The sequence below is a fragment of the Nomascus leucogenys genome, chromosome 10, assembly GCF_006542625.1.
Source record: "Nomascus leucogenys isolate Asia chromosome 10, Asia_NLE_v1, whole genome shotgun sequence".
NCBI lineage: Eukaryota > Metazoa > Chordata > Mammalia > Primates > Hylobatidae > Nomascus > Nomascus leucogenys.
The window spans coordinates 40,898,307-40,914,428 of record NC_044390.1 but is presented as its reverse complement, the minus strand read 5'-3'; the positions used below and the strand labels follow the sequence as shown (position 1 = coordinate 40,914,428).

Here is a 16,122-nt window from a genome sequence, read left to right as displayed (position 1 = left end):
TCGTGATCCGCCTGCCTTGGCCTCCCAAATTGCTGGGATTTACAGGCGTGAGCCACAGCACAGCACCCGGCCACTTTTTTGTGTGTGTTTTTTTTGAGACGAAATCTCACACTGTCGCCCGGGCTGGAGCGCAGTGGGGCAATCTTGGCTCACTGCACCCTCCACCTCCCGGGTTCAAGCGATTCTGTGCCTCAGCCTCCTGAGTAGCTGGGACTACAGGCACGCCCCACCACGCCTGGCTAATTTTTTGTTTTTTATAGTAGAGACGGGGTTTCACTATGTTGGTCAGGCTGGTCACGAACTCCTGACCTCGTGATCCACCTGCCTCAGCCTCCCAAAGTGCTGGGATTACAGGCGTGAGCCACTGCGCCTGGCCGATCTTGACACTTTGAGGATTGTAGATGAGGTATTTTGTAGAGTGTCCCAGCATTTGAGTTTGTCCGATGCTTCCTCACGGGCAGACTGAGGTTCTACATCTTTGGCAGGAACAGATCAGAAAGGGTGCTGTGTTCTTCCTGGTGCCTCCTCTCAGGAGGTCTCCCATGACTGGTGGTGTTCACTGGGAGCACTTGGCCAAGGTGTTGCCTGCCAGATTCCTGCACTTCAAAGCCTCTCTTTTCACCTTTGTGATTAGCAGGTATCCTAGGGACATCTTTTCTGAGACTGTGCAAATATTAACCTGTTCCTCACCAAAGTTTCAGTCAACTAATCTTAGGCTTTGACACTTTTCAGATGCTCCCCAGGGAATTCTAATGTACAGCCAGGACTGAGAACTACTGGCTTAGAGATCAGGGCTCTGCCCTGTCTGGTTAGGTAACTGCAGGCAGGAGACTTCCCTGTGTTGCAGTCACCTCATCTGCAAAGTTGGTTCATGAGAGCCCTGACTCCATGAAGCATGCTTGAGGAATCAGTGCACTGATGGCCACACAGCATTTACCAGAGGGCCAGGCACAAGGTCAGGGCGTGCGACAGGTTAGAGGTGGCTACAGACAACAGAAACCCCTCCACAGCGTGGCTTAAAACCCAAGGGCATGCTCTTCCTGCATGTCATAAGTCCGGAGGTGGGCCCCCAGGGGCTGTGTCTCTGAACACCACATTTTTTTTTCTCTCTCTCTTTTTGAGACAGAGTCTCACTCTGTTGCCCAGGCTGGAGTGCAGTGGCGCGATCTTGGCTGACTGCAAGCTCCGCCTCCTGGGTTCACACCATTCTCCCTCCTCAGCCTCCAAGTAGCTGGGACTACAGGTGCCCGCCACCATGCCCAGCTAATTTTGTTTTTGTATTTTTAGTAGAGACAGGGTTTCACCGTGTTAGCCAGGGTGGTCTCGATCTCGTGACCTTGTGATCCGCCCACCTCGGCCTCCCAAAGTGCTGGGATTACAGGCGTGAGCCGCTGCACCCAGCCCCACTTCATTTTTTTTTTTGAGACAGAGTCTTGCTGTGTTGCCCAGGCTGGAGTGCAGTGGCACGATCTTAGTTTACTGCAACCTCTGCCTCGGGTTCAAGCAATTCTCCTGCCTCAGCCTCCCGAGTAGCCGGGATTACAGGCTCCTGCCACCACACCTGGCTATTTTTTGTATTTTTAGTAGAGCTGGGGTTTCGTCATGTTGGCCAGGCTGGTCGCGAACTCCTGACCTCAAGTGAACCACCCACCTCTGCTTCCCAAAGTGCTGGGATTACAGGCGTGAGGCACCGCACCCAGCCCCCATTCCTTCTCTCCTGTTCTACCCCATTTATTGTGAGGCTTCTGGTCTTGAAGTCACTTCATGGCCCAAGATGGAGTTCTGGCTATCGTGTGCATATTTCAGGAGGGGAACTGGTGGGAAGCAGGGCAAAGGGTTCCCTTTGACAAGTATTTCAGGAAGTCCCACACAGCATGTCAGTTTACTTCTCCTTGGCCAGACTAAGTCATGTAGCTGTACCTGCATAGTTGCAAGCATAAAACTGGGGTTACGTCAGTGAGGAAGGAGAGGCGAGTGGATATCCAGGAGGCAGCTTGCCCTGTCGCAGTAAGGAGCCACGGGAAGCCTGGGAAGCAGGTTGACTTGATGAATATTCCATGAAGTTGCCAAAGTCTCACTTAACGACATTTACTTAGTTATCTGCACACCAATTTACCATCTCACGTAGGGAGACATTTATTAGATGGTTAAGGAACAAAGGTGAAAACAAGATTAAAAGAGAGAGGGGAGAAGAAGGAAACCATACAATCTGGGAACAGTGAATCTTGCTGCCAGAAACCTGCGAGCTAGCCTGTTCATTCAGTCCTTGTGCAGGCTAGCTAGGAGTATCAGAAACATTTTGGCTGTTTATGGATTTTCCAGAATACGTTGAGTATTTAGCAGTGGAGCACACGCTACAGGCTACCTTGATGTGATGCCTGCCAGGATCCTCCCATCAGCACCACCCGTTTAGTTAGGCCAGGCCTGTACCATTTCCTGCATCTCTATTTCTCAGTGTTATAGGGTGGATAGAGTCTTAGGGTACCCACTGCGGCAGAGGGAGAAGAAAGCAGGGTCCGTATACAGTGTCTACTCCATTTGGGTTTGGTGTCTCAGGGTAGAAGGGGCCTTTGCATTTACCCCCATTTCCCTGTGTGCTTTGCTGGGCACACCAGCAGCACTGGCTCTGTGGGAGCTGCTTGAGCTCACCTCTCCTGGCCTCTTCCGAGGCTTGGGAAGCAGGAGAGGGCAGAGTCCTCTCAGAGTCGCCAGGATGGGGTCTGGCTGGCCACCCTCAACAGAACCAGTGATCATTTCTTTTCTTTATCCCCAGGAAATCTCTGAGTGCTCTGGCCTTCTCCCCTGATGGGAAGTACATAGTGACAGGGGAGGTGAGTCATGATCGTGATTGAGTGGGAGTTGGGGACTGGGGGGTCTTGGAAGCCATTCCTTCTGCTCCTGGCAGGCCTGTGAGTCCCTGGAATAGCTCCTTCCTGGGCCAGAACAGCCCTGTAGCAGATGGGGGAGGTGGCTTTTGGGCACATCCTGTGGCAATGCCATCTTTGGCCTTGACAGCCCCTCTAGCCCTGCCCAGTACAGAGCCCAGCAGCAGTAACGACCCCACCTTCCCTAGAATGGGCATAGGCCTGCCGTGCGCATCTGGGATGCAGAGGAGAAGAATCAGGTGGCGGAGATGCTAGGCCACAAGTATGGTGTGGCGTGTGTGGCCTTCTCACCCAATATGAAGTACATCGTGTCCATGGGCTACCAACATGACATGGTGCTCAACGTCTGGGACTGGAAGGTAAGAGCCAACCAGCAGGCCTGTGGCAGGCAGCCAGCTGCCAGAGCATCCTATGTCTTGGGCACAGGGAGAGCTACATGAGAGGATGCAGTAAAGTGCTCACTCACCCAACAGATAACAGCTATTGAACACCTGTGACGTGCTGATACCTTATTGTCGGGCACAAGACAGGTTCCCAGCTAGAAGAATTATAAATATTTTTATATTGACCAGCTGTGACCTTAGGCAAGTGACTTAACATCTCTGTGAGTCTGTTTCCTCCTCCTCTGTTAGATGGATATAGTAGTACTTTTCTTGTTGAGTTGTGAGACTTTAATGAGTTGATAAGCACTGGAAGTCTGGGCTTTGGAACAGCTGTGGAGCTGGCAGAAGTGGGTACCAAGTCCTGGCTCTGCCCATAACCCACTATGTGACCTTGAGCACATGACATCTCCCCCTCTGAGCCTGGTAGGGTTGGGGAGAAGCACCTCCCTCATGGGCCTATTGAGAGATTGAGGGAATTTCATGGGTTATCCTGTGAAGGGTTCAGGGCAGGGCCCAGAGCAGAAGCCCCATCTGTGACAGCCATAGATTGTGTTGTCCTTACATCCCAGCCATGACTGTCCACAATACCATGTGTGGGCTGCAGAGCTTAGACCCTTGGAGAGAACTCTGGAACATACTGTCCCATGGGGACCACTCCAAGCCTCTGTCCCCTCCTCTGGCGGTGAGGAATGAGCAGGGTGCCCCACATAGGTTTCCCCATACAGCAGCTCCCTGGAGGGTCCTAGGAAGACAAACTTGGAGCGGGGACGAGCAGAGAGTTCCAGCCTGAGGGCAAAGGCACAGACAGTCCAATGGAGTGAGTGCTGGCATGAGCTTCTCTGCACTTATTCTTCCAGAAAGACATCGTAGTGGCCTCCAACAAGGTATCTTGTAGAGTCATCGCCCTCTCCTTCTCAGAGGACAGCAGCTATTTTGTCACTGTTGGGAACCGGCATGTGAGGTTCTGGTTCTTGGAAGTCTCCACTGAGACAAAGGTGAGTTTCTGTCCCTGCCCCTTCAGCCAGGCCCTGAGGGAGTCACCATCCGTGGCAGCATGGGCTCCTTTTTCTCCCTGAGATTTGAGGGCAGCAGTCTCCGGCCATTTGGCCTCTCAGGGGCCCAGCTGCAGCTTCTGGGCCTACTCTCAGGGTGCTGATGCACAGGCCCTGCCAGGAACCCCCTGACCCTAGGACCAGCTCTCATTCTTGGACTGCTGCTGTCCAGCCCTTCTGTCCAGAGTGGTAGAGTTCTAGTGTTTTCCCTTCTCCTCCATTTGGAAGAGCTTCTTAGAGTTCTGTTTCGTTGTGTCCTATCATCTGGTCATGCAGGTCCCATCGTGGCCCTGTTGGGGGCTCAGCTATGTGGACAGTATCCCACTCTGCCCTCTTGTGTCTCCAGGTGACGAGCACAGTGCCCCTTGTAGGGCGCTCAGGCATCCTGGGTGAGCTGCACAACAACATCTTCTGTGGTGTGGCCTGCGGTCGGGGCCGGATGGCGGGCAGTACCTTCTGTGTGTCCTACTCGGGCCTCCTCTGCCAGTTCAATGAGAAGAGGGTGCTGGAGAAGTGGATCAACCTGAAGGTACCACCTCCCTCTCTGCCATCAGTTGGACAGACTCTTTCTCATGATATATGTCTGCAGGGGTGCCCATCAGCATTGACCACACAGGTTCTGCTTATGTGACTAGTGGTGAATGACTCCCCATCTCTGAGCTTCAGGTTCCACATCTGTAAAATGGGAGTACTGCTGTCCTCCCCACAGAGCTGATAAGGAAGTCAGATAATATAGGCAAGGCAGTGAGCACAGTGCTTGGTACCCTGAAGTGGGCTCAAGGTGACAGTTGTTTTCCCATGACTATTTGATCTACTTCACATTTCTTTTCTCCTTTAAGCACTCTGGCTGGTAGAGGATTGCATTTTTTAAAAATCAGAGGTACCATTGATTTAATAACTTTTCAGTCAAAAAAGACTACACAAAATACATAAACTTTTATTTATTTTTATTTATTTTTACTTTTTTTTTTTTTTTTTTGAGATGGAGTCTCACTCTGTTGCCCAGGCTGGAGTGCAGTGGCGCAATCTCAGCTCACTACAAGTTCCGCCTCCCAGATTCAAGCAATTCTCCTGCCTCAGCCTCCCAAGTAGCTGGGATTATAGGCGCCTGCCACCACGCACAGCTAATTTTTGTATTTTTAGTAGAGACAGGGTTTTACCATGTTGGCCAGGCTGGTCTCGAACTCCTGACCTTTAGTCAAGATCCACCCGTCTTGGCCTCCCACTGCGCCCGGCCATAAACTTTTAAACTAAAGCGTGATCTGTTGATACAGTGGGGAGCTTCTTTACTTTAGTATCTGAAGGTTTGAGTCCAAGCTGTTTTCCCATCTGGAATCAGTTGCCCATTTGGCTATCCGCCTGAGCGTTGTGGTTTTCTCTCCTGTTCCTGCCCTGCCTTTGTGACTCACTCAGGAGATCACCTTCGAGGTTATTGGCATGTGGAAGAGTTCCAAGTTTTATCTCTGTCCTAGTTGGTTAAACATAATTTTCTCTTTTTCAAGCAAGTGAAAAGCTTTCAATAGATAGATGTTTAGTTCCTAAGCACTAAATGACTCATAAATTAAGTCCCTGTAGATTGGGAAAAACTCCTTAAACTGTGTCTAGAGGTCTAGCACTTCCTAGTAGGATCGACAGTCCTTTCTAGATACTGTAACTTTTTTCTGTACCACTTTGGAGTACAGTCTTTATGAGTTGTTTGTAAGCAAAAGGGAATAAAATTTAAGCCTAAAGCCTGGGCGCGGTGGCTCACATCTGTAATCCCAACGCTTTGGGTGGCCGAGGCAGGTGGATCACCTGAGGTCAGCAGTTCAAGACCAGCCTGACCAACATGGTGAAACCCCATCTCAAAATACAAAAAATTAGCTGGGTGTGGTGGCGGGCACCTGTAATCCCAGCTACTCTGGAGGCTGAGGCAGGAGGATCGCTTGAACCCAGGAGGTGGAAGTTGCAGTGAGCCGAGATTGTGCCATTGTACTCCAGCCTGGGAGACGACAAAAAAAAAAAAAAAAAAAAACACACACAAAAACTCCATCTCAAAAAAAAAAAAAAAATTTAAGCCTAAAATTCAACCCTGTTACTACAAGTGACTTACCTGAAGTTGCAGTCTGCTGAACAGGTATTTTCCGTACACAGCTACGTTTCTCTGTAGACAGCAGTGACAATTCTGTTTCCGTTCATGCCTCTGCCTATCTGCTGGCCCATGTCTTTCAATAGCAGCAGTATACTATATCCTGATTTCACAAATCTTAAAATATGCTAAAATGGGTGTCTTAGACCCAAGGAACTATAAGTCTTCTCTGGAGGCCTAAGCCTGCTCTGTCAGTCCCCATATCCCTGGGCCAGGCCACGTGAAGCACCAAATCCACTGGGGTCCCTTTTGCCCCTACAGGTCTCCCTGTCTTCCTGCCTCTGTGTCAGCCAGGAGCTCATCTTCTGTGGCTGCACAGATGGGATAGTCCGCGTCTTCCAGGCCCACAGCCTGCACTACCTCGCCAACCTGCCCAAGCCACACTACCTTGGGGTAGACGTGGCACAGGGCCTGGAGCCCAGGTACTGACCTGTGGGGAGAGGGAATGGGAGGGGCCCACCCAGAGTCTGTCCACTGGCATTCATCCATGCTTCCAGATCCATCTATCTGTGTGTCCATCCCACAAATACCCATCGTGACTCTCAGCCCTGGGCATTACAAAGCAGAAAAGTCCTTGCCTTCTGAGGCAAGCCTCACAGTGAGAAGTGAGGCTTGGTAGGGGGAAGAAACGGCGAGAAAACAAAGGAATAAACAATATCATTTCAGATAGCGGTCAGCATGGTGAAGAACAGTGCAGAGCAGGTGTGAATGTGGTGGAGTGTTTCTATCCACATGGCTGACCCCTACTAAGCGGCTGCTAAATGCCAGCCCTGGGCTGGAAGCAGGACACACCTACAATGAAGCAGCAAAATCTCTGCCTCTGTGCAGTATAGCAAGGGGGCTCGATGATAAGCAAGTAAACAAAAAAGATAATTTCAGATAGGCATCAGTGCTTTGGGGAACACAGCAGGGACTCGGGAAGGAGAGTGCCCGGGGTGGGCTGTGCTGATTGGGTGTCTGGTGAGAAGGAGCCACTGTGTGGCGAGCTGGGTCCCAGCAGTTGAGGTGACAGCACACTGGGCTTGTCATGTTGCAGGAATAGTAAGGAACTGTGTGGCCAGAGCCCAGTGTGCCTGGGGAGGATGGTGGGAGATGAGGCCAGTGTGGGGCGCCTGTAGTCTATCCTCAGGTCAGTGGGCAGTTGGCTGGGGGTTTCGGGCGTTGGGGTAAATGACCAGGCCTTACATGTTAGGTCCCTCTGCTGCTGTGTCAAGAGTGGATAGAAGCGCTAGGCTGTGGCTTTCTTCTCCTTTGTTGCAAGTCTCTTTTATGGAATCGGGGGCTACCTAACCAGGGGGTGCCAGGTGCCTAGGGCTGCCTCTTTGTGGATTTCTGGATACTAGCTCCTGGGTGCCTTTTCCACGACAGGGCCTGAACAGGGGAGCTGGGTGTCATGAAGGAAAGGAGGGGGCGAGCAACCCACAGGCAATGTTGTGTTGTAGTAGCCGGGCTCACAGCTCTGCTGTCTTCTGTTGTGCTGTGTGACCTTGGGAAGGTGACTATACCTCCCTGTGCTTCCGTTTTCTTATGTGTAAAATACAGTACCTAGCTCCTATCATGGTTGTGAGAATTTATTGCAGGTAAAACTCTCGGCCTGGCACAGTGTAAATGCTCAGTAAACTGTAGCCTTCATAGGGAGACCCCAGGCCAAGGGACAGCTCCCCAGCCTCCTTAGGACACAGAGGCTTTTTGATCATGCATTGGTGAGGCCAAGAAGAGGTGGGACCTGAGATACATGTGTATTATCTTTCTGTGCTCAAAGAGAGAGCAGGAGCTTGGGTTGGGTGAAATGATGGGCGATGAATGTTCATAGGAATCAAAAACTCAATTGCTCTCAGGGCCAGGCAAAAATTTCTGGTTTGTATCCTCTATGTGAGAAGCAAAGCAGAGGAAGAGGGAAGAGGGAGAAGTAGAATTGGAGTAGGAGAGATGGATGGCCACAAATACGATAAGGGATGGCATTGCCGGGGAGGCAGCTCCACTGTCACTAGAGGTGGCTGTCACTACTCAGTGACATTGATGGTGATTGATTACCCATGTGGCCTTGTTAGCTTCCTCTTCCACAGGAAGGCAGAAGCAGTCTACCCAGATACAGTGGCACTGACCTTCGACCCCATCCACCAGTGGCTGTCCTGCATGTATAAGGACCACAGCATCTACATCTGGGATGTCAAGGACATCAACAGAGTGGGCAAGGTTTGGTCAGAGCTCTTCCACAGCTCCTACGTTTGGAATGTGGAGGTGAGCCCCCCCACCCCTTGCCCCTGCTCAGCCTCTGCACAGTTCCCCACAGTTTGGGAACCCATTCAGTAATTCCTTCAGAAGACTCCCTCCTATGCATCAGGCCCTGTCCTAGGTGCTGAGGACACAGACACAAAAACCCTGCCCTTAACGAGCTCACATTTGGATGGGAAAGGAAACCTGGAAACATCATCAGCGAATAACACACCAAGCAGCAGTAACCCTCTGAAGAAAAACGAGGCGGGGAAGGGGAAGGGGAATCCAGGTGGTATTCTAGAGAGGAGAGGGGTCAGGGAAGGCCTCCCTGAGGACATACGAGCAGAGACCTGCAGGAAATCGGGGAGTGAGACCTGCAACGGCTGGGGAGAACCACAAGCACAGTGCAGCAGGAACATGCACTCCGCAGAGAGCTTTGCTGTGGAGGTCGTTTATGTATTTCACTGCTTTTTTTAAAAAGGAGTTGAAGACGGGACATGATGGCTTACGCCTGTAATCCCAACACTTCGGGAGTCTGAGGCGGGAGGATCACTTGAGCCCAGGAGTTTGAGACCAGCCTGGGCAACACAAGACCCTGTCTCTACAAATAATTTTTAAAAATTAGCCAGGCATGGTGGCACACAAGTGTGGTCCCAGCTACTCGAGAGATGGAGGCAGGAAGATCACTTGAGCCTAGGATGTCAAGGCTGCAGTGAGCTGTGATTGTGCCACCACACTCCCACACTCCAGCCTGGGTAACAGAGTGAGACCCTGTCTAGAAAAAAAAAAAGTTTTGAAGTTTTTATTTTCTGAGAATGAATTTGTGGGTTTTAAAAAATTCTCTAAAGTTAGCCAGGCACGGTGGCTCATGCCTGTAGTCCCAGCACTTTGGGAAATCGAAGTGGGCAGATTGCTTGAGTCCAGGGGTTCGAGATCAGCCTGGGCAACATGAGGAAACCCCAGCTTTACAAAAAATACATAAAAATTAGCCAGGCTTGCCTATAGTTGCAGCTACTCGGCAGGGGCTACGGCAGGGGGGCTGAAAATTTCTTACTGGGAATGTTCGTCCTAGAGAAATTGTGTTTTCAGTTCCCAGATTCAGGATCGTGAGAAAGAACTTTGTCCTTTTGAATAGGCAGCATTTAGCCTTATGACTCTGGTTGAATCTGTCTGCCTTCATGGGGCTGATGTTTTTGTTGACAGCACTTTTTTTCCACTCAAAGAATGTTTTTTAATACCTTTTAAAATTTATATATGAAATTTTAAAAAATTTGGGATAATAGGTGAAATATTAGAGATAAGGCTATAGTCTACATTGATGACTTCCCTGCCCGTAGTTCTGCTCTCTCTCGCCCTCACCATTATCAATTTTATTATGGGTGTCTTCAGTTGATTTTCTTTGCATCTCCTTATTGTTTATGTATATAGCTGTTCAGCAACAGTATCTGTGGATAGATCTTTTCATCAGTTCTAGAAAATTCTCAGCCAATACTGCTACCCTCTTCTGTTTTTTTTTTTTTTTTTTTTTTTTTTTTGAGAGGGAGTTTCGCTCTTGTTGCCCAGGCTGGAGTGCAATGGTGTGATCTCGGCTCACCGCATCCTCTGCCTCCCGGGTTCAAGCGATTCTCCTGCCTCGGCCTCCCGAGTAGCTGGGATTACAGGCATGCGCCACCATGCCTGGCTAATTTTGTATTTTTAGTAGAGACAGGGTTTCTCCATGTTGGTCAGGCTGGTCTTGAACTCCCGACCTCAGGTGATCCGCCCGCCTCAGCCTCCCAAAGTGCTGGGATTACAGGCATGAGCCACCATGCCCGGCCTATTCTCTCTCTTCTATAACTCTAAGGTTCTATCTGTATTCTTCATGTTTCTGAAAATAAACATAAAAATCACACAAAAGATACGTAGAGTTTATCAATTATTATTAGCAGCTCCCCCCCGCCCCGCAAGACGGAATCTTGCTCTGTTGCCCAATCTGGAGTGCAGTGGCACAATCTAAGCTCACTGCAACCTCCACCTCCTGGGTTCAAACAGTTCTTCTGCCTCAGCCTCCTGAGTAGCTGGGATTACAGGCAGCCGCCACCTCGCCTGGCTTATTTTTGTGTTTTTAGTAGGGATGGGGTTTAACCATGTTGGCCAGGCTGGTTTCAAACTCCTGACCTCAAGTGATCTGCCCGCCTCGGCCTCCCAAAGTGCTGGGATTACAGGCGTGAGCCACTGTGCCTGGCCTGTTAGCAGCTATTGATGTGCAATGCCTGGACCTATTTATTTATTGAGGGTTGCAATATGGTGATATTCTAATTCTATAATTTATTTTTATTAGTTGGACTACTTACGTGAAGAGATATTTGCTCTCATCTGCCATTTGGTCACCCAGTGCTATACTTCATATAGGACAGGCAGGAGAAATACTTGATTCTTTCCCTTTATTTACCAGTTTTCAAGATAATGAAATGGTTCCCTATCCTCTAAAGGTAACTAGTTTTATTTAATATCATTATAAACTCATATATATTTAAATATATCAGATATGTTTTAATCTATTGTAATTATTAACTTTATTGGAGCTCATATCATCCCATCTTTGGCCAGTGAGAGCCTCTTCACATTGGCTCTTGAGTCCTTTGGACATGAACCTAGTATTTCTTGATAGCCACCTTGCTGCCTGGGATGCCAATATGTTCCAGTCTCATCTTGTACATTTCCTGTCCCACATCAGGAATCAACCATTTCTTGAAAAGACCGTGTTTATTTTTTTGGGCTGGGTGCAGTGGCTCATGCCTGTAATCCCAGCACTTTGGAAGGCTGGGGCAGGGGAATTACCCGAGCCCAGGAGTTTGAGACCAACCTGGCCAACATGGTGAAACCTTGTCTCCACTAAAATACAAAAAATTAGCCGGGCATGGTGGCAGGGGCCTGTACTCCCAGCTACCCGGGAGGCTGAGGCATGAGAATTGCTTGACCCGGGAGGCAGAGATTGCAGTAAGCCGAGATCAAGCTACTGCACTCCGATCTGGGTGACAGAGTGAGATTCTATCTCAAAAAAAAAAAAAGAAAAAAAGAAAAAAGAGAAAGAAAAGGCCAGGTTTATTTTTTTAGTGCAAATTGGGACTTCAGAATCACAGGTTGGGTGTTAGGGATGCTCATAGCTATTGGGTTGATGCTTCCAGAAGCCTAGTTCTTAAGGACACAGGGGATGGTGGAATTAGAATATCCCCAGTAACTCATTTGCTTTTTCCCACATTATACATGCAACAGTCTGAGAATGGACAGCTCTTCAATTCTGAAGACAGTTAAAACAATTGTAATGCATATGTTCTCTCTATTCTCTCCAATTTTTAAAATAATTAATACTATATTTACAGGATCTGAATATGTAGCCATTATATACTATAGTCTCTCCCTTTTGACCCCTGTTTATTTTGGAATGGGGAATTATATATGTGTGCATATATGTATGTGTGTATGTGTGTATATATGTGTATATATATGTATATATACACACACACAAAATGATAAAATATACATGACATGAAATTTACCATTTCAACTATTTTAAATTGTACCATTTGGTGGCATTTAGTACACTTACAGTGTCATGCAGCCATCATTACTCTCTAGTTTCAGAACATTTTCATCACCCACCCACCCAAAAAAATCCTGTATCTGTTAAGCAGTCCTCCCCATTCCCCACTCCCCCCATCCATGGAAATGACTAATCTGCTTCTGTCTTTATGGAATTGCCTGTTCTGAATCTTTTCTTTTCTCTCCTTCTTTTCTTCCTTCCTTTTTTTTTATTTTTTTATTTTTGAGACTGAGTCTCACTCTGTCGCCCAGGCTGGAGTGGTGCAGTGGCATGATCTTGGCTCACTGCAAGCTCCGCCTCTCAGGTTCATGCCATTCTTCTGCCTCAGCCTCCCGAGCAGCTGCGACTACAGGCACCTGCCACCACACCCAGCTAATTTTTTGTATTTTTAGTAGAGACGAGGTTTCACCCTGTTAGCCAGGATGGTCTCGATCTCCTGACCTCGTGATCCGCCCACCTCGGCCTCCCAAAGTGGTGGGATTACAGGTGTGAGCCACCATGCCTGGCTGTTTCCTTTCTTTTCCACTTTCTTTTTTTTTTTTTTTTTGATGGAGTCTCGCTCTGTCACCCAGACTGGAATGCAGAGGCACAATCTTGGCTCACTGCAACCTCCACCTCCCGAGTTAAGCTATTCCCATGCTTCAGTCTCTAGAGTAGCTGGGATTACAGGCACATGCCACCACGCCTGATGAATTTTTTGTATTTTAGTAGAGACAGGGTTTCACCATGTTGCCCAGGCTGGTTTCAAACTCCTGAGCTTAGGTGATCTGCCCGCCTCGGCCTCCCAGAGTGCTAGGATTACAGGTGTGAGCCACCATGCCTGACCTGAATATTTCTTATAAGTGAAATCATAGAATATGTGGGCTTTTGTGCCTGGCTTTCACTTAGCATAATGTTTTCAAGATTTATCCATGTTGTAGAATGTGTCAGTATTTCATTCCTTTTTATGGCGGAATAATATTTCATTGTATGGATAGAACACATTTTGTTCTCTGTTATCAGTTGACGGCCACTTGGGTTGTTTCTACCTTATGGCTATTGCGAATACCACTGCTATGAACATGTAAGTACAAGTTTTTTTTTTTTTTTGAAACGGAGTCTCACTCTGTCGCGCAGGCTGGGGTGCAGTGGCACGATCTCCGCTCACTGCAACCTCGGGCTCCCAGGTTCAAGTGATTCTCTTGCCTCAGACTCCTGAGTAGCTGGGATTAACAGGTGCTCACCAGCATGCCTGGCTAATTTTTGTTTTTTTAGTGGAGACAGGGTTTCGCCATGTTGGCCGGGTTGGTCTCGAACTCCTCACCTCAAGTGATTTGCCCACCTCGGCCTCCCAAAGTGCAGGGATTACAGGCATGAGCCACTGCGCCTGACCTAGTTCTTTCAGTTACATCACTTTGTTTCTGAGTTTTTCTAGGTTGTTTTTCATATCTTGGATCATTTTTTAAATATCTTTTACCTTCTTTTGAAACAGTGGCCCGGTGTGGTGGCTCACGCCGGTAATCCCAACACTTTGGGAGGCCAAGGCAGGTGGATCACCTGAGGTCAGGAGTTTGAGACCAGCCTGGCCAACATGGCAAAACCCCGTCTCTACTAAAAATGCAAAAAATTAGCTGGGCGTGGTGGCGGGTGCCTGTAATCCTAGCTACTTGGGCGGCTGAGGCAGGAGAATTGCTTGAACCGGGAGGCGGAGGTTGCATTGAGGCAAGATCGAGCCATTGCATTCCAGCCTGGGTGACAGGGTGAGACTCTCAAAAAAAAAAGAAAGTAAGTTATAGTTTTCATCTTTTTTTGTGAAAATATGTTTCTGGTGTGCTTTTTTTTTTTCTTTTTTAAGAGTAACTATTGGATTTGACCTTGGTCCTTTCCTGTTGTTCATTTTTATGTGATACCAGTTTTTCTGAAATTTTAGAAGTTGGTGTGCTTCAGGACAGATTTTCCAACTTCACAAGAAGAACTCTGTCTTCTCTTTTTTTTGTGGGGGTGGAGTGGCATGTTTTGTTTGTTTTCGAGGAGTCTCACTCTGTTGCCTAGGCTGGAGTACAGTGGCACGATCACAGCTCACTGAAGCCTCAACCTCATAGGCACAAGCAGTCCTGCCTCAGCCCCCTGAGTAGCTGGGACCACAGGCATGCACTACCACAGGCATGCACTACCATGCCCGGCTAATTTTTTATTTTTGGTAGAGATGGGGTCTCACTATGCTGGCCAGGCTTGTTTCAAACTTGGGCTCAAGCAAACCTCCTGCCTCAGCCTCCCAAAGTGCTGGGATTACAGGCTTCTGTTATTTTTATACTGTGTTAAAATATGGCAGCCTGCTTTCTGATACTTCCTTTTTGTGGTCCTCTTTATCTGTTATGTCTCTTCTTCCATCTCAGTCTCCTCTTTATTTCTTCTGTCCCTGTTGTGATTGATCAATTTTGTTTCTACTCTCAGCAGTTTCTCTTCAGTATGGAGCTTTGTCCTGGAAGAGAGCCCTGGCAGCTCAGTTTTGAGAGTTCACAGGATCTTCTCCAGTCCTTTTAGGCCTTACCCCTTGCGCTCAACTGCTGCTGGGGTGGATGAAACCCTCCCAGTTTCAGCTGCTGTTCATTTTGGCCCAGTGTGCTTTCCAATGAACACCTGTTGGCTACTTTGGAATTATCCTGTTGCTGGGTCTGTCAGATGCCTCGTTACTTCTCATTACTTCTCTGCATGCTGATGATATGTAGGTCTTGTGACTGGTGGTAGTTTGTCTCACTCACTTGTATTTTGGGGGTTATGGGAGTATTTTGTCACTGAGTTTTGCTATAAATGTTTGTAGGTTTGGGTTTTGCTATCTGGTTGATGTTTCTCTTATGTCAGGATTTGGGGAGATTAAAAAAATTAATGCCGCTACTATCATCTTCCCAGTTCTCAATCTTCCATATTTTGAAATCTCTTTATATGGTGGCTCTTTGTCCTTCTCAGCTTCATTCTAAATATCTTTAGTTCTGTCTTTAACTTAATTTTCTCCTCAATTATATCTAATCTTTGGTTTTTAATATGTTTTTATTTTATTATTATTATTTTTTTTTTTTTTTTTTTTTTTTTTTTTTTTTTTTTTGAGACGGAGTCTCGCTCTGTTGCCCAGGCTGGAGTGCAGTGGCGCGATCTCGGCTCACTGCAAGCTCTGCCTCCCAGGTTCACTCCATTCTCCTGGCTCAGCCTCCTGAGTAGCTGGGACTAAAGGTGCCTGCCACCACGCCCGGGTAATTTTTTGTTTTTTTGTTTTTTTTTTAGTGGAGTCGGGGTTTCACCGTGTTAGTCAAGATGGTCTCAATCTCCTGACCTCATGATCCTCCTGCCTCTGCCTCCCAAAGTGCTGGGATTACAGGCATGAGCCACCATGCCCGGCCTGTTTTTTATTTTTTTATTTTTATTTTTTTGAGATGGAGTTTCACTCTTGTTACCCAGACTGGAGTGCAATGGCACGATCTCAGCTCACTGCAACCTCCGCCTCCCAGGTTCAAGCAATTCTGCTGCCTCAGCCTCCCGAGTAGCTGGGATTACAGGCGTGCACCACCACGCCCGGCTAACTGTGTATTTTTAGTAGAGACGGGGTTTCTCCGTATTGAGACTGGTCTCAAACTCCTGACCTCAGGTGATCCGCCTGCCTCAGCCTCCCAAAGTGCTAGGATTACAGGCGTGAGCCACCACGCCCAGCCAATATTTTTTTATTATTCATTTCTAGAAGCTGTTCTGTTTTGCTCTTTTTCAGCCCTGCTTGGTTAATCTTTATAATTTCTGGTTGGCTGCACACTTTTAATCTTGTCAAAATTATCTTTCAGTTCTTCAAACATATTGAACGTAGTTATTTTATATTCTGTCTGATAATTCCAATTTGGGTTTATTTTGT

General features: G+C 48.0%; 1 protein-coding gene across 1 annotated transcript in view; it reads left to right on the top strand.

Annotated features, from left to right (window-relative positions):
• Window positions 1-16,122, top strand: part of WDR62 (WD repeat domain 62) — a 49,673-nt gene that overhangs the window by 8,527 nt on the left and 25,024 nt on the right. Inside the window, exons 4-9 of the mRNA XM_030820084.1 lie at window positions 2,774-2,831; window positions 3,074-3,244; window positions 4,126-4,263; window positions 4,667-4,849; window positions 6,710-6,870; window positions 8,500-8,689. Coding sequence (XP_030675944.1) covers window positions 2,774-2,831; window positions 3,074-3,244; window positions 4,126-4,263; window positions 4,667-4,849; window positions 6,710-6,870; window positions 8,500-8,689 — 901 coding nt within the window. The remainder of the gene's footprint in view (window positions 1-2,773; window positions 2,832-3,073; window positions 3,245-4,125; window positions 4,264-4,666; window positions 4,850-6,709; window positions 6,871-8,499; window positions 8,690-16,122) is intronic.